The sequence below is a fragment of the Micropterus salmoides genome, unplaced genomic scaffold, assembly GCF_014851395.1.
Source record: "Micropterus salmoides isolate LMB-PRFRI ecotype aquatic unplaced genomic scaffold, ASM1485139v1 Ms_hic_scaffold_10, whole genome shotgun sequence".
NCBI lineage: Eukaryota > Metazoa > Chordata > Actinopteri > Centrarchiformes > Centrarchidae > Micropterus > Micropterus salmoides.
The window spans coordinates 37,232,949-37,250,683 of NW_024040041.1; the positions used below are offsets into that span (position 1 = coordinate 37,232,949).

At 40.3% G+C, this 17,735-nt stretch overlaps 2 protein-coding genes across 2 annotated transcripts in view; one reads left to right on the plus strand and one right to left on the minus strand.

Annotated features, from left to right (window-relative positions):
- The window catches only part of LOC119918261 (vegetative cell wall protein gp1-like), a 3,283-nt gene extending 2,613 nt beyond the window's left edge, over window positions 1–670 (plus strand). Inside the window, exon 2 of the mRNA XM_038738911.1 lies at window positions 12–670. Coding sequence (XP_038594839.1) covers window positions 12–670 — 659 coding nt within the window. The remainder of the gene's footprint in view (window positions 1–11) is intronic.
- A 2,271-nt stretch (window positions 671–2,941) lies between these two features.
- LOC119896325 (polypeptide N-acetylgalactosaminyltransferase 18-like) lies at window positions 2,942–16,116 on the minus strand. Its single transcript, XM_038709767.1, has 4 exons — window positions 15,748–16,116; window positions 12,252–12,389; window positions 5,705–5,799; window positions 2,942–3,538 (listed from the first exon to the last, which is right to left on the minus strand). The coding sequence occupies exons 1-3, from the start codon at window positions 15,796–15,798 to the stop codon at window positions 5,713–5,715; spliced, it is 276 nt and encodes a 91-aa protein (XP_038565695.1). The 5' UTR covers window positions 15,799–16,116; the 3' UTR covers window positions 2,942–3,538; window positions 5,705–5,712.
- Between the last annotated feature and the right edge of the window lie 1,619 nt (window positions 16,117–17,735).

Below are 17,735 nucleotides of genomic sequence, written 5' to 3' on the forward strand. Positions count from 1 at the left end.
CCTTGTCGGAGGACTGACCGACGTCAGCCACGTCAGTGCCCTGTCGGTGGATCGACTGGCTTCAACCCCACTGGTGGTCCAGCCGACCCCTGCTCCCTGTGCCCTTTTGGTGGTCTGGCCAACGGCGGCCCCCCATACCTTGTCGGAGGACCGACAAACGTCAACTCCGCCGGTGGTCCGCCCGACCCCTGCTCCTCGTGCCCTGTTGGCGGATCGATCGGCTTCAGCTCCGTCGGTGGTCCGGGCGACCCCTGCTCCTCGTGCTCTGTTGGTGGATCGACCGGCTGCAGCCCCGTCCGTGGTCCGTCCAACCCCTGCTCCTTGCACCAAGGCCCTCAGCCCAACAGTACCATCACTGATTTCCCCCTGCTGCTGTCTTGCTGCCGGCCTTCAGCCCTGCTCCCCGGCCTCCGGAGGGGTCTCGCCCTCATCCCAGTCGCCCCTTAGCCCGACCTCCGGAGAGGTTATGCCTTACCCGCCAGCCTCCTGGGGACTCCGGTCCTCCCGTCGACCACATTCCCTCTCTGCCCTGCCCTCGGGACGCCCGTCTGAACTCCCTGGTCCCCCTGCTCTGCTCTCGGGACACCCCCCAGAACTCCCTGGTCCCTGCTCTGCCCTCCAGCACCCGTCTGGCCCTGTTCCCTCAGTTCTGCCCCGCCCGTTCACCTGACCCTTCCCAGCCCTGTCCCCCTCTCTGAAGCTTCTGTGTCTCTCGTTTGTTTTGGACCCTGGACCCCCACCAGCCGGATCCCAGTGCGACTGACGGACTTCTGCTAAGCCCTTCCCAGCCAACTAGGAGGTCCGCTCGGAGGCGTCCGTTGAGGAGGGGGCCCTGTTGTGGTGGCTGCCCGGCTGACTGTGAGTGTCCTGGTAATGTCATTTTTTTTTTGTTTGTGATTCTGTTTTTCCTGTACTCTGCCTGCCTCCCTGTGTCTCCTCCCCTGCGTGTGCTCTCCCTCTCTCTCCCTCCGTTCCTGAGCCCAGCCAACGACCCGCACCTGCACCTCGTCAGCCACCTCCTCTGCCTGCCACACCTGCCACCAATCAGCCTCATCTCCAACAGTACTTCTACCCCGGTTCTCCAGTCAACCCCTGCATGACGTAACTATGCTTTACGTAATCTGGTTCCAAACTAGTTGATGGAAATGTGCCTGATTCTTTGTCTTTTTTTTCAATTCAAAAGTCCACATAAAATACGTGTGACAATTAGATGGAAACATGGTGACTGATGCTGTAACGGACTGCCACTGGGAATCCACTGATTCTGGCTATGGCACGTTACAGCTGCGCCACGGTTTTGATGCATCCAAATCCCCAAATTACATGTTTAGATTTTGTTGATTTGGTAATCAGTATTTGCATGATTAAGTAGGCTATGTAGTTACATTATTTCTTTTTGTGTCTGTCTTTACTGTGTTTTTTTTTTTTTTTTTTTTTTTACGATCGGGATCTCCACAGGGTGTTTCTTTTGAAAACGGACCAGATTTTCTCTGCCGTTCTGTGTCTGACTTCCTGCCTGGTTCGATCTGCTCTGTGTTGCTTGACACAGCTTACGTCAAAAATAGACCTGCTACCTATTCTCTGCGGAGAGGAGAGCCGCTTCTGGAACGTGCTGCAGCCACGTCTGGTGGACTCAAAAGCAAATAGCAGTGATTAGCTCCAGCAACCGTGGCGCAGTCAGTGGATTTTAGGGTGAGTGACCCACAGCGTATTTTAAAGACAGAATTACTTAACAAAGCTCCTGCATGAGGAAAAGGGATAGGTGAGTACAGGTGTACCAAAAACAGGAAGTGGACTTTGATTTAGAGCACGGCTAGCCATAGGGATTAGACTGAATTGTCATTTTTTTTCACTTTTGTTATCATTTGTTGTTGTTGTTGTTTTTGTAAGTCAATTTACAACAACCTGTACACCGGTATTTTAATCCAGATTACCTCCCTATTTTTAATCCTGCCTGGCCGATTATTTCTCAAACCGGAGGAAAAAGCAGGCCATTAGGACAACACCAGACCCATTTGAATCGCTGAACAAATCAAAAGATGTGGGTGCTAATTCAGAGGCTTGGAACAAAGCCAAAGTCAAACCCAGAATCCATGAAAATCTGGAGCCTGAGCTGATGACAGGAGCTACTCTAGGTTTTACTCAGTCAAGTTATCTATATAATGTCTCTGTACAGCTTCTTTAAACAGCCATGTGCATATAGCAGGTGTGAAGGTTATTTGATTTAGGATGCTATGGTTTGTTAGGGTTTACATTAAATTTACTATGCAATATAAAGAACAATAAGTATTTGTTACAGGAAAATAAAAACACCCACACATGCCCACAAAACACACAAGCTCAACAAACCATACAGTCTCTCCCACAGAACATATGTTTGCTGTTATCAGCAAAAATCAGCACCTGCCAACATAACTTATCTAAGCTATGACTTTCACAAATTAAGGCTTGTCTAAGTCACTTCTTCGTGGATAATTCGGTGTCTTTACAGTGAGAAGAGATTATGAGAATCTTCTGTTTATCAGGTTTAGTGTAGTATGGTGCAACATTTGAATTCTTGCTGTCTAATTTGTACACTGCATACCCCCCAAAGTTGCTATGGTTGCATTTATTTCGGTTTGAGCTTGACACTTTGCACATGTGCAGTCAAAACTGTATCAATAATTGATGCCATATTTCAGAGATGTGATATGCTCCAGGCTTGCTGATAAGTCCCCACCCTACTTACTAAATTATACAAAGTTAACAAAAATAACCACTTAAAGTTCAGTGTGAGGATATGTGACATATGAGTTCAAGCACATAAAACCATTTCACACTTTGTGCACATTATGCTGTAAAACCAAACAGACACACCTGTTGCGGCAGCCCAGAGGCGACATGGTCAAAAGAATACTGTGCTCATTATAACAAGTGTCTAATATGAGGCACATTTGGGATGTTATGCATATTTGGCTCAAAGAGGAATAAGATCTATAATTAAAACTGCACTGACAGCATACCAGACAACAATATGAGGTCTTCTGAGCCCAAATCAAAGCATGCAGTAAATTCAATTCACCCACTGTCATGGGGCATTTTGTGAGGTGGCTGCTTGCTCTGTTAAAACACATTTTGCAAGCACAGAGCTGCTAATGGAGAAAGACAATCATTAAGTTTCAATGACTCTTCATGTCTGAATGAGTTGCAGGATTGAGGGGAACTCCGGTCAAACAGTAAATTAAACCACTTGCAGGATTTAAAGCTACCGCCGCAGTTTGTTTTCCTGTCGCATTCAACAAATGACCTTCACTGGGGCTGAACATAAACTGCAAACTGAATGTTAACTGAGTGTTTTCTGACCATGTGTGGGGGCTGTGTCATGGGTTGTCACCTGAGTGAAGTGCCAGTGGAGCTTCATGCGTTTGGCTGCGGCATAGCTGCACTCAATGAGGCGCGGTCTGCTATTCACATCCACCAGGCACTTGTTGTCATCATCGTCAATGGTGGGACTCAGGAGCCCGATGTGGAGCTGCTGAGTACTGGTGTAGTACACATTCTGCAAGAAACACCACATCCTGCTATGAACAAGCTGTGTAGTGCAACTTGCTGGGGTTGACATTTAGATAATGGATCTTCCAGAGCTGTATGTGAACATACAGGTAATAAACTATGCAGCAAATGAGGCTTCCTCTTGGGTTGTCTTTGGGTTTGAAAGAGACTTCTATGAGGTTGATTTACATACACTAAATATGCGCATTTATGCAGCTATCCTGACTGAATTGAGGACAAGTAAAGACAAGGCAAGGCAGACAAAATAAGCCCATTATTAATTCAGGAATGAGGAGACAACCTGAATACTTGTGCCCTCTCTGATGAATCCCTCCCAACTGCTTTTTTCAAGGACAGTTGTTTGCCCATGTGAAGTTGCCAAAAGCTGAAAATAATTTGCAAGAATAAAGAGAGAGCGAGATAATTTGTCGACTGTATTTACAGACAGAGCAGTGCTCAGAGTGGTTTAATACTGCCTTTAGTTTGGTGTAGCACACACAGTGATAAACAAGGATGTACTGTATAAGATGACATGAAATTGTATAATTTGTGCATCTTACAGAGATGGAAAGTAGCCAATTGAGGAGACATTAATTGGTTTGCAGAATCCAAACAATAAAGAGGCGTAACAAGAGTATGGGGGACAGGGACTCTGTCTGTAGAAGTCTATATTTCATTCAAGATTGTCTCTGACTCAGCACCCCCATTAGCTGTCAAAGCTAGATATTTTCTTTTAGTATGAATAAAAAAAGCAGGTTTGCTTATTCTTCTGATTGTCTTACTTCACACTAGACATTAAACAGTCTGTTGAGTGTCATTTTTAAAATTTGTGCTGCTCATTTTCGTTGCTGGGCTTTAGTCGGTATGTTTTATTACTTGCAGGAGCCTAAGTGTTGTACAGTATGTTTGCTGACAACACGCGTTGGACTGTGAGCTCTGTAATGCCCTTCCTTTCATGTGTGCCTGTGCAATTTCCTTTAAGCACGTTAATGTACTGCTTTTACTGCAGCACCTCGGATACAAAGTCTAGCTCTCCCAAGGAAAATCAGTAAAAGTAGAGTTGGCACTTACAATGACACAATTTGACTGACTTCAGCAAACAGTTGCAACAGTCTATGAACATGTACCCTTATAGAGGCAATCCAGGGACTAATTCCTCTTGATGATGTAACACGGCAACATAAAAATAGAGCACACTAGATTTGCCTTGCAGAGGAGATCCCTAATCTCATTAGGAACACTGGTGCTATGCCAATCCTTTGTTTGAAATACCCGGATTTATGAGAGATTTATAACATATAATAGATTTATAATTAGCAAGTTTCAAAGTTATCTAGGTCTCAGAACAGGCGGCAGATGTTCACTTCTGAGTTTTTTAAGGAAAACATGTTACTAAGATTAAACAGACTTCTCCCAAATCAGTTTTAATTTGCACTGTGCTGTGAATATTAATACAGGCGTAATGGGTGTGAAACATCCTGATAGATTCATTTGAACTGAAAGGGATAATGTGAGATCAAGCCACACTCTATAAGACAAGTTTACGATTGCCACAGCAAGGTTAAACAATCTCTGAAAACAATCTGCTCAGACATAATGGGATAAAGGGATCGATAGAAGCTGGAAGAGACTCGAGAAAGTAAATGATCAAGCTGTGCTAACATGGGAAGACACATAAACTCCCTGTTATTTAGGCTGAGATATATCCTGAACAAGTGGTCCAGAGATAAGATCTTAAAGACATGATGAAAAACTGCATATAATAAGCCAGTGGTTGAAATAAACCTGAAATAAACAGTTTTACTTTTAATCTTTTAAATGTATGTGATAAATGTTCAGGTACAATATAACTTTGTGTTTCATCAATAATGTGACATTTTATTCTGAGCTAGACTCAGTTGGGACATGTCACTCATAAATGGAGGTGTATGAAAAATGGCACTGAGTTTAATATGCATTTAAAAACATGGAGGACAGTTTCTATAAAGGGCCAGATAGAAAAGCCGATCCTGTTTTATGAGGCAAAAAGATACTAAGTTTGATCCAATCTCAAAGCAGAGGAAAGGAGAGGCATTTTTCGTCAAGGTGGAACAGGTTTTATTGAGTAAGAAGACCCAAGATGGAAATGAAATATAGAGGTGACGCTACATGCTGCATGAAATAGTGCTCTAACCTGAGGTGTCATCCCATGACAGAGATACAGGATGGGGACGTTGTCATTGTCAGGCCCTGGTCCAAACACAGATCAATCTTCAGAGCGTTTTTCAGCTGATAGACAAAGAAAAACACATAGGTTTTTGGTGCTAATACATCACTGTAAAAATACCCATTCTTGTAATAGGTATGGTAAGTCCTTCATTTAAAGTATTGATCCTATTGATTTATAAGAAAACAATCATGATATGTAAAGTAACAGGTAACTAAAGATGTCAGATAAATGTAGTGGAGAAAAAAATCCATATTTCCCCCAGAAAGCAGAAGTAAAAGTGACTAACTAACTAACTATCTCAAATTGATACTTAAGTACAGTACTTGATAAATGTACTTAGTTACATTCCACCACTGGAATTGTCCAAGGTCATATTTGCATGCACAAACTAACCCAGATATTAGTCAGGATCAGGTAAAAGTGTGAATTAGTGTGTTCACATAAACTTTTGATACTCGAGTATTTATGCTACTATGAGCAATGGTTTCTGATTTTGAGAACCAGCGAGCTTCAATTCACAATTTAAACATGTTCAACTCTTGCTCAAAGAAGTTCACTAAGAGGAAATAAAGGGAGGACTTCTTTCAAAAGGATTCCAACTCTGCTGGATTTTTATTTGTTCTCAAAACAGGATTTCTCGAGAACAATTAGTAATTTTCTTAAGGGATGGATGTGTTACAGTAAAAGCCCAGAAAATAAAAAGGTCCTACATGAACACACTATTTTCTGCCAAAGTTATAACAGTTTGGGTTATTTCATATAATACATTTCTGCATATGTGTTTTTTTTTCTCTGCTCGGCTCACTGGTTTGAAGCAGGTGGTGCTGAGTTGGGAAAAACGTGATGTCAAATATTTCAATTCACCAATCAGGATTTAGACACATTTGAATCACAGGGTGCTCCTCAAGTCTCTTATTTGTCATTTCCTCGCTCCTCGGTTGAATCGGAAGTTTTTCCACTCCGCTGTCATGCAGACCGTCCCAAAGCTCTTATTTGCGCTCCGGGGAGCGAGGTTCGAGGGTCGAGGAGCGATCTCTGTGGAGCTATGAGGGAGGATACACCAGTGCATCCTTCGCGGAAGTCTTTTACTGCCCTTATTGGGTAGCCGTTATATTGATTGGACATGGCAGCTGATCGGACTGATCTGATACATCAGGACAGATAACTTTCTTCAGTTATTAGAAAGATTTTCTTCCTTTTATTTCTCCCTTCAACTTTTATAATGGAGACAATTAAAGTCAGAGAGAGTCAGAGAGTCTGTCAGCAAGAAACACGTTTTACTCATTTCCATTCAATCATATGAGAGGCTGATCATTCCTGTGTTTAGTCCAAATAGACGACAATAGAACATAGTAAACAAGTAGCCTAGCCTAAGGAGTCGGACAAGTCACTAAACTACACTAAAGACTCTAATGAGGCAAGCAAAGGAAAATAAAGCCCGCACATCCAGCCATCTCACCTACTGTGTCTGATGAAAGCAGCTGGCGGCTCCGTAAAATCAGCTGATGAAAGTATAAATAAAAGCTGCTACACTAAAAAAAAAATGCGTTGGATTGATATAATGGAACGCAATGATCGATCGGTGATGAGGGATGTGACTTTGAAATAAAATGAATGCAGTAGTGTTAAAGATATCAGAAGAGGAAATAAACAGAAAGCCTAAAACTGAGCGTTGACTTTAATATGAGTTACATCATTTCAATTTCCCTTAAACATTTAGTCTAATAAATCAAAAGACACTATCTTATTCTGGGTTATTCAATAATGAATTCACAATCAGAATCAATAAATATAAATGCAAATAATAGCCTATAGCATTATATATATATAGCATTGTGCCAGTAGAAATGATCCTGTGCCTCTGAGCAAGACATACAGTAACCTATAATTATTCATGTGCAGGTGTTTGTTAAACAGAGAGAATCATGCTGCTATTAGTATCAACACAGTGGACATGTGTGCAGACACAAACTCCATCAAAAGTCTCTACAGCTATTAGAGCCGACTGACAGCTGATCCCAGCTGGATCATCAGAAACGGACGTCGCTTCAAGTGATGCTTCGGGGAAAGGACGTCTCATGTCTCTAAAAACACGTTTCCTTGTTCCTTTCCTCGGCGGGACTAAGACGCAAGTGAGGTGGATGCAATTAAGAGACTTGAGAAGTACCCAGAATCTGATGACAGTTGGTGGGTTGCCAGGCGACTGTCAATCAAATCTGATCAAATCACACCTACACAGTTCTGACAAGGCAGATGTGCTCAGTTTTTGAGGGTAAAACTCTTAATAAATAATACCTAAATAACAGGCACCCAGTATCAATAGAGGCTGGGGTCTACCACACCAGGCAGGACCCCAGGTGCAGACTGTACAAGGATGCCCCTGAGAGAGTACAGCACATAAAAGCAGGGTGTAAGATGCAGGCAGGAAGTGCGTACATGGAACGCCATAACCAGGTAGCTGGCATAGTGTACAGGAACATCTGCCATGAGTATGGGCTGGAAGTCCCAAAGTCAAAATGGAAGACACCTCCTAAGGTAGTTGAGAATGACCGAGCTAAGATCCTGTGGGACTTCAAGATCCAGAATGATGGCTAACCAACCTGACATCGTGTTGATCAACAAACAGCAGAAGGCTGTAGCGATAGATGTGGCAATCCCAAGCGACAGCAACATCAAGAAGGAACACGAGAAGCTTGAGAAATACCAAGGGCTGAAAGAGGAGCTAGAAAAGATGTGGAGAGTAAAAGCAAAAGTAGTGCCAGTGGTAATCAGAGCACTGGGGGCTGTGACCCCCAAACTGGGAAAGTGGCAACAGCAGATTCCAAGTAAAACATCAGAGGTCTCTGTCCAGAAGAGTGCAGACTAGGAACGGCTAAGATACTGCGCAGAATCCTCAAACTCCCAGGCCTCTGGTAGAGGACCTGAGCTTGAGGATGACACATACCACCATACAAGGCACGGCAAGACAAGTTTATTTATATAGCACATTTCAACACCAAGGTAATTCAAAGTGCTTTACATAAAATATAAAAGCAACAGGGAAATATAAAAAAGTTTAAAATTTAAATGAAACAGTAACAGATCATTCCTTATAAATAATCTACTGCCAAAACATGGTAAGAGCGAGGAAGCTGCATCTACCACCTGCTCTCTTCAACTCTGCAGTACATTATTTCCTCCACGGGGGAAAGAAAGTATTATCCAAACATTAAGTACTGCTTGTTGCCTTGCTCTCTGTTAAAAAATGTATCCACAGGACTGTTGGACAGGAGTATTAAACTGAAAAAGAGAAAGGAGAAAGATTTTTGTATACCACAATCACCATCTAATACCAGCATCAGCCCAGGATATTCTCTGCAATGCACATGAACAGAATATAAATATTAAAGGATATTTACAGAAATTACAGATGAATCTAGGCCTGAGTGGGTTGAAACATTTAAAAGGTGAATCATACATTTTTATAAAGCTATTAGCTTTATAAAAATGTAAATCAGAAGCGTTACACTTGATGAACATGACTCAGGCTATGAGGCCCACAGGGTTTTTCATGCGCATCATGACAAAGGTCTGCCTGATTGCGAGATGCAAACTGCACCGCGGGGGGCTCCAGGGATGGTGGTTTGTGTGGGGGGGTGAATTAGGTAAAAATGCGAGATCTGAAGAACACATTTAGGCATGATTCAGCTCCCCATTGGCTTAGGAGACTACTTCTATCTGATAATCAGTAAATCCACATGGTCCCATGCAACAGCTCAGGTCTAAACATTTCTAGTGCAAAAGAGTGAAAAAAATTTAAATTATGCAACAGTGACACCTGTGGGGACAACAATATGTTAAAGTCACTTACCTGGCACCTTGATGATATTTTACAGTATATTTGCTCTCTTCCCTACTTTGTTCTGCAGCTGCTGCACAACAATTTCCCTTGGGATGAATAAAGGCCTTGGGGTTTTGGACAGGCATCTGTTTCTTCTCTATATTTACATTGCATTTCATGTTTTTCTATCGTGCAGGTAAACCTTTCTCATAGAATTTTATTTGTTATTTAACATTTCTTGTTGCAAGCTAATTTTCAGAAAACTTTCAGCAAGTGCTTTCAAAAAGTGATGGGGACATGCCCCCAGCGTCCCCAGTGTAAATGACATCTATGCTTTAGACCTGCTACTCGTATCTGATTTTTTCTCGAATGTCTTAATTTGGTGGATATGCGTAGAAATGACCAAAAAGCTCCCGGCTCCTCATCCCTATCCTGTAACACGCTCTCACATTCTCAATGCTGGCTCTGCAGGTAGCACCTGCAGTTAAATTCACTGTTAAGTTCATTTACTGGCCGGTGCCTATCCATCCTTGACAAAAATTGCACAGTTTACTAGGAAACAAAAATCAAATAACCTCCCCTGGCTAAATGATCAGACTCCAGCCCTTAAAAGATTATCTATGTTGAGCCATCCAAAAAAATGCCTCTTTTACCCAGTTTCAACCCATAACAATTTCAGTGTTAGAGAGACAGAGAGAGTACAGACTTCCATATAAAATATTCCTCCTGCATGCTAGAGATCATCCCCACTATGCTGCTCAAAGTGGTATTTCCCACTTTTAGACCTGTTATCTCACACATTTAAAAACAATTCTGGCCTCTGGTTCTTTTCCTGACAGCTTTAAGCACACTATTGTTCACCCATTGCTAAACCTAATCTGGACCTGCTGTCCTTAAGTAATTATAAACCAAACTCCAAATTGTCTTTTTTATCTAAGGCTCTGGAGAAAGTTATCAAATCTTAACTGATATTATCTTTTATTAATAACATAAAATAATGCTTTAAACTGTTTCCAGTCTGGGTCTAGAGCACTGCACGGTACAGAGACAGCTCTTGTTAAGATAACTAATTACCTACTGCTGTCTGCAGACAGAGGTGACTGTTCGATTGTAGTTCTTTTAGATTTGGGTGCCGCATTCAATGCAGTCAATTATGGTATCCTCTTAACTTGTTTAGAGACTTGGGTAGGAATCAAGACCCTGTCTCTTGATGACACTCAACCCACAGATCCTAGCTGCTTAAGTAGTCTCACAACCTGCCTCTCTGATTTTAAATCCTGGATGTCCCAAAATTTCCTTAAATTTAACGATGATGAGCCTGAGGTAATTCTGTTCGGTCCCCCAAATTCCATCAGCTCTTCTGGTGCTAATCTTCACGGTCTATCAAGTAATATTAAGCCAAGTCAAACGTGCTGTTCAGTCATGTTTCTTCCAGCTCAGGATAATCTTTAAAATTAGGTGATTTTTTTCAATTTGTGATTTACAAAAAGTTCTAAAACGCAGACTTTCAGTAACAGTTTCCACCCCGTTGTCGGCCCATGCAAAAAAAATCTCTGGTGTGGTACTTTCTTCTTTCACCAAATCTTCTGCAGCTGCGGAGTAGACAATCTGCTTCCTGTTTACGCCTGCACATGCATGCCATGTGTACGTGAACGGCCACTAGATGTGCATTTTCAGCCGTTTTAACATAGACGGAGATCAACTCTGATACGTAGCTACAATGCTTTTAAACAAAAAGGTAGAAGTGTAGATGTAGCCTAAGTCTCTAGCTTCGGTTAAATCTCTACTTTTTCTCTTTGTGAAAGAAGAGGAAGAAGAAGAATCATCATCATCATCATTATAATAATAAGAATCATCATCATTATTATTATTATTTTATTTTTGAGGATGAGGGAGCAATTAATAAATTTGACCTCAAACACATTCTTTGGAAATGTGTAGTAAGAAAACAAAAACTAAAATAATCTTTATCCATGCTACAGTAGTGGCATAGCATATTATGACTCCTCAAACCACAGAGACTGACTAGCTCATCAAATGCATGTGGCAAATATAGAATAATGAGGTCAGCTAACTCGAAGAAATGAATGTAATGAGGCTGGCCTATTTCCTCGCTACATCCATCCACCATTTGTGAGTGTGTACAAGAAAAAAAAAAAACATTCTTACAACATAGAAAGCAGTGCCATAATATTGCGGCCTGTGTGTCACTGTGTATTAGGGTGCTTCACAGTGATGCGAGGTAGGAGGACCGTGGAAGTAAAGCAGTTTCAGAACAACTAAGAATGGGCAAACAGAAACACTGCCAGCATGCCCTGTTGGCTGTCAGTTTCTCTGGCTTCTCTGACTAATAAAATTCAGCTGCAAAGCCCTCTAGTGGGATCTACTACATCTATATTTATGAGCTTCAGTTAATCTACATGCTTATCTACAGTATGTAGCCTATGTATCTAAGTTTATCACATTAATCCAACAGAAAATAATTTTTCAGTAACTTCTGAAGTGAGAAGGAAAGAGTCTAAGTCTCTGCAGAAAACCTCCTCTTTGTGAACTGTTTGTGCTCCTGACAGCAGCCATCCGGATCCCAACACAAGGGATTAAAATGATTTGCTCAGGCACGGTTTAGCCTTGTTTTGGCTTTTGCAGACACGGAGTTGAATTTGGGATAAAGAGGGAGGGGGGTCGGCTTACTACTCCATATGCGATGGTTTCGCTGTACATCCTCATCTCAGGGTAGATGTTCACTAGGTACCATCGGAAGGTTTTACACTGCAGCCTCTTCCTCAGAGCCTTCCTCTCAGAGATATCGCCAATATCTATCCCTGAGTCCTGGGTTAAAGCAAACAGCCAGACACACAGAGAGAGAGAGAGAGAGACAGAGAGAGAGAGAGAGAAAGAGAGAGAGAAACACACAGATGCACACAAAGCATAAAATTGATTAACTGTGGCTTGTGGAGAAGCAAATCAGATAATGGGCCATTGAGGAGCATTGTGAAGTCATTTGTTGTGTATTTGAATAGCTTCTATAGGGTTTGATTTTTTCCTGTTCTGCCTTGAAAACCATCTACTGTACTATTCCAGCTGCCACATTACATAACCACACTCACAGTCAGTCTCATGTTACCACTGATGGAAGGTAGATTTATTCAAGAACTGTACTTTTAGGTACCATTTTATGCTACTCAGAACCCCATTTTACTACATTTCAGAGGCAAATGTTGTACTTTTTACACCACTACATTGATCTGGTGACTGTAATTACACATAGAAAAACACAATAAGCTTATAAAATACAATACATTGTTAAGATTAAACCAGTAGCTTCCAACATATATTGTCTTAAATTTGAAAGGCAATGTTTTTGCGACTTGTTATGTATAAAGTTGTAGTCGGTAAGAATTGAACGTACACTGCATAACACTGTATTAGAGACTGCTCCTTGCTCTGATTGGTTGTTTTGTTCAGGGAGTGGTGGATTCTTGCAAATGACATTAGGAGCAGTAGGAGAAGCCAGAGGAACCTGATTAAAAAACTTTTAAAATTTTTTTCTTTTCTTTTTTTCTCATGTACTACTGTCAAGATTTAGACAGTTTTAGCAAATATGACAAAATGCTATTCTTAAAATAATTCCTTACTGCAGCTTTAAAATGTCAAAAATGTTGAGTTGTTAGCAGTTCCACAAAATAGACATTTCCCTCTAAACTGATCACATTGCTACATATAAATAACAGTTTGAGGCCCTTTGTGACCCTTTGGAGGGGACCAACCCTGTTGGAAACCAGTGGACTAAACTACCAAACTGTATATAAACTGTAACTCCACCAGGGCCAGCTGGTATCAGTAAAATGCTGCTTACACGTTGATGTCTCAGTAACAATGTAATCATGTCATATGATACATAGAGGCAGATTCTATGAATGAACACTTTTACTTTACCTTACCTTAAGTACATTTAGCTGCTGATAATTCTGTACTTTTACTTAAGTGTGAATTTAAATACAGTATTTTTTTTTACAGTGTGTTGTTGGCACTTTTACTTAAGTAAAGGGTCTGAGTACTTCTTACAATCTGCCCCATGTTTAGCACTGGATTTCACCCAACGTCACTGATGCCTCCCTTTTATAACTCAAAAATGTTCTCTAGCGCTCAAAAACATCAACAAGTGGACTCAGATGGGTGCAGACGTAATATGAACGTTGGCACCATGTTGATTTTTACACTCTCAGAGGTAAATTAACACTGACAGTTTTGCTGTGTAGTTAATTCATGGGGCTAAAGCTGGGGCTAAATTTCATGCTTCTTGAGTACAGACTCTGTTAAATGGCTCATTATTGACTGAATGAATTGCCTGCAGATGTTCATCTATTCATAATGTGGATTTACATATTCAAACAGATTATGCGGGAGGAGAAAAAAGCTTCAGTGAACAAACATTTGACTTCGCCTTTGAGGGATGCTACATTTAACATAAGTTGACAGTGCAATAATTTATTTAAATTTACTGAATCCAGTTCAAGATCGAATAAAAATATTTACATTCTAAAAACACTGAAATATAACACTACAATCCCAAAAACACAAGACAACATGTAGCATATATGGTTTGTATCAGGTAGATTCATGATGATTGTGCAAACTGTGAGACATTTTGTAAAAATATTGAGTTGATGACACTGCAAATGTCTTATATCAAATAATACATTAAAGTCTCAAATAAAAACATTAAAAAGAATAAAAATACACATTGGAATAAAATAAATTATGTATATCTATATCTTTGTACTTATTTTTTCTCTTTGTATTATAATTATTATTATTATCATCATTATTTTCCTCTAAAGTCAAAGCTGTAATCCAGATATTTTCTTTAACTCATCAATGTTATTGTTGTTGTTTGCACTGAATTTTCTTGATGCTAATGTCTCAGTTTAGACCATTTTATTTAATCACATTAAGTATTTATTTATTCTGTTGCACGTATTTAATTCAGGACATTCTGTATGTGACAAGAAATAATCTAATCTGAGCACTCTGCAGGTGTCAGGGGCCTGAGTCAACTAAACATCTGTGATGGGAGGAGAACAGCTGATAACAGATGACATTCAACACTGCACATTTTCTTCTGTGTTTGTGCATCTGACTTCTGTATGAATGCTCCCTTTGAATTTTGACAACATCAAATCCTGCATACAGGTAATATTAAAACTGCAAATCAAACAATGCCTGGTACTCTTTTTGTTGTTTCTACATCTATACTGCAACATGTTATAAATACAATAACACTTATATACTGTAAAATGCTCACTGGTGATTACTGATGCAGAGGTGTTTTCTTCCTTTTCTGCACACATATGATGTCTAAATGGCTCTGCTATCTGTCAGTTAGGTCTACAGCCAGTTCTATAGCTGACATCTGACAACTAAAAATTAGGACACGTGTACATCCTGAGGATTGTGTTAAAATCATCCACTGTTTCATCTCAGCTGTCTTTAGAGCTGCTAAACTGACAGAACTTTATAATGGACAGCTTATGATGAATTTCTGCTTTAAGAAAAAGTGTTTCAGGGGTATATTTTCCTCTTCAGTTACTCAGATTAAGGCTTATGGTTTCTGTTTTTTCCACTTGTCAACAAAAAATAATCACATATTGGTTTAATGTAATATACTGATTTTTACCCAGATTATATGTCAATAATCTCAATAATCGCAATATGACTTTTTCTCCAAATCGTGCAGCCCTAGTTCAGAGCAGTAAAAAAAGCACAGCATAGAATCCTCTTCAATTCAAACAGAGTCAAGATAAAAATGGCAAATGCTGTGGGAATCTTAGTAGCATAGTGGTTAAGACGCATGACATACAACTTAAACCTCTCATTCCATTTCCTGTTTGCATATCAACTGTAACCCATTAAGTAAAGGCAAAATGCCAAAAACAAAGTCTGTTATGTAACAAATTGGCGAATCCAAATGAGCTTTGAGTCCCTCAAAGTGATAATAAAACAGCTGAACTGCTAAGTGGTTGTGTTGCAATGTATTTTTAAAACATGATTTTCACACAACTTTTGTTATTGAAAATTGGATAATATGTGGTTTTGTTCAGTATTCAAAATAAACACACATACAGTCTCAGAAAATATTGTGATCTGCGAATTTCACAAAAAAAACATGACTGACATGATCACTCACCTCCATGGGAATGTTCCATGCCATGTAGACATGGCTTTTAAACTCGTCCATCCAAACTTCTGCAACTCTGAGGGCGTTTCGCCGCACGTGAGACGTCAGATCCTCAGTGTAGGGTTTGTGAGCACGCTCTATATGGGCGATGCGAGCGCAGGGCAGAACCTCAACACTGCCGCCACACTGCCACACCTGGTTTTAAACATTGCAAACGCAAAGAAAAGAGAAAATGTGTAATTCACCTACACAACAATAGCCTTGCAATGAGTCTGCTTTCCTTGTTAAAGTTCAGTTAAAAATGTTCAGTTGTGGCCTCAAAGTAAAAAAAAGTTACAATACACACACGCACAGACTTCAATACTTGAAACCACAGCTGTCCCAAAGGCTGCACCGATATAGCTTTGACATCATGCACCTGATGTCCATGTTAGCTACAAGTTAGTCCTTCTTTGGAGCAGTGAAATAATGTATGAGGTTGACTTTATAAACACAAAACCCAATTCCTCGTGCTGCCAGGAAACTCAAATCTTATGACAAACACATTTTCACCACTGACTTACTAACTTGATGAAAAATGACAAAAAAAATTTCTGTGTTAAGAACATTTTCCACTGTTCTATTTATATCATATGTCAATCTATTAATTTACTTTAGACACCCTTGTTTCTGTACTCCTTTAGTATATCTGGTCTGATGCGGCATCAGATTTAAAAATGGGCTGTTACTCAGGCTGGAGAACATTTGGGGGATCACTATGCAGTCAGGCCACGATGGCATCATTTCTATGCTGCTAAAAGCCCAATTTGGCCAACAAGCAGAGGCCCTTTATCACCTCTCCAGCCTACTGTATCTTTCACTGTGAAGAGTCGTCCCCATGGTGGAAAATGTTAATGTCCGAGTGCCCAAGAGGAGAAGCCTGAGTCCTTGATGACTCAAAACCAGTGGCACTAACTGCTCACATAATGAAGACCTCTGGGAGCCCCAAGACCCTGGTGCAGGGATCTCTGGTGTGGTGCTTACATCCAGCAAATGAGGACTGGCAGTGATAACGGATTCCTTCATGAAGACTAAATATTTTGTTAAATATATCTTGTGTACATGTAATGGCACTTTCTGTAATAGTTTTGCAGCATCATATGCATTTGTCAGTTTTTAGATTGTTCAACATTATGTTATCAGATTATTCAGATCTCTGTATACACTGCATGCAGCAAAAAACAAAGAAACCAAATGCAGTTCCTACACACAGTATTTCTAATCAAACATGCAATCAAGCACTGAAATGGTTGGTTTTGGTAATTTATGTAAACCCACTCAATTTATATTCTTATTTACATTATTTCTTGTATTCATTAACAGCCCTAATTACCCATTAGTTATTAACATTTCAATTTATTTAGTATTTTTTTAATTAACATTAATACATCAAAAAGGATATGAATTTCTGAGTTACAAAAACTGGAAAAGATCTACATGAGAATTAAAGTTTGGAGGGAAATGAATTAGACCGTACAATGCTGCTGATTAGTATCGAATGGTATTTCAAAGCAATTCAAAGACTTCACCAAAGCATTGAAGATGTGCTCTTCTGTTTACATGCTCACATTTGTATGGAGGCCTAACTACCACAGCCTGTGGAGGATGCTCGGAATTCACTTCAATGTGCTGAGCTTCACATTATTCCAGGACACCCGGTGTTTCAGTATGAATATGGTTGAAATAAGGTTGACATCCTCACGCTGTGCTGTTACGTGAGAACCAAATAGCACAGCTGACATGCTTCTAGTGTTAAAGTTAAATGTGTAATTTCCATAAAAATACCACTGCCAAAGAACACACACTGTTTGGTGCAGATGAGCATCCTTGAGGAAGAGCAACAAACATCAGATGTGACAAAAATTGTGATTGGGACTTATGATAGGAGGAGAAGAGCTGTTTTTTGTATTTCTTTTGCAGCAGTCAACACTGAACCTGTTGGAGGTCCCACAATTAGA

What these genes read in the sequence shown, in the direction of transcription:
- LOC119896325 (XM_038709767.1), bottom strand. Translation starts at nt 15,798, where the DNA reads ATGGACGAGTTTAAAAGCCATGTCTACATGGCATGGAACATTCCCATG. An exon ending in CATGGAACATTCCCATGGAG is followed by an intron (nt 12,390 to 15,747) that starts GTGAGTGATCAT and finishes GCTTTAACCCAG; the next exon opens with GACTCAGGGATAGATATTGG. An exon ending in AAACCATCGCATATGGAGTA is followed by an intron (nt 5,800 to 12,251) that starts GTAAGCCGACCC and finishes TTTGTCTATCAG; the next exon opens with CTGAAAAACGCTCTGAAGAT.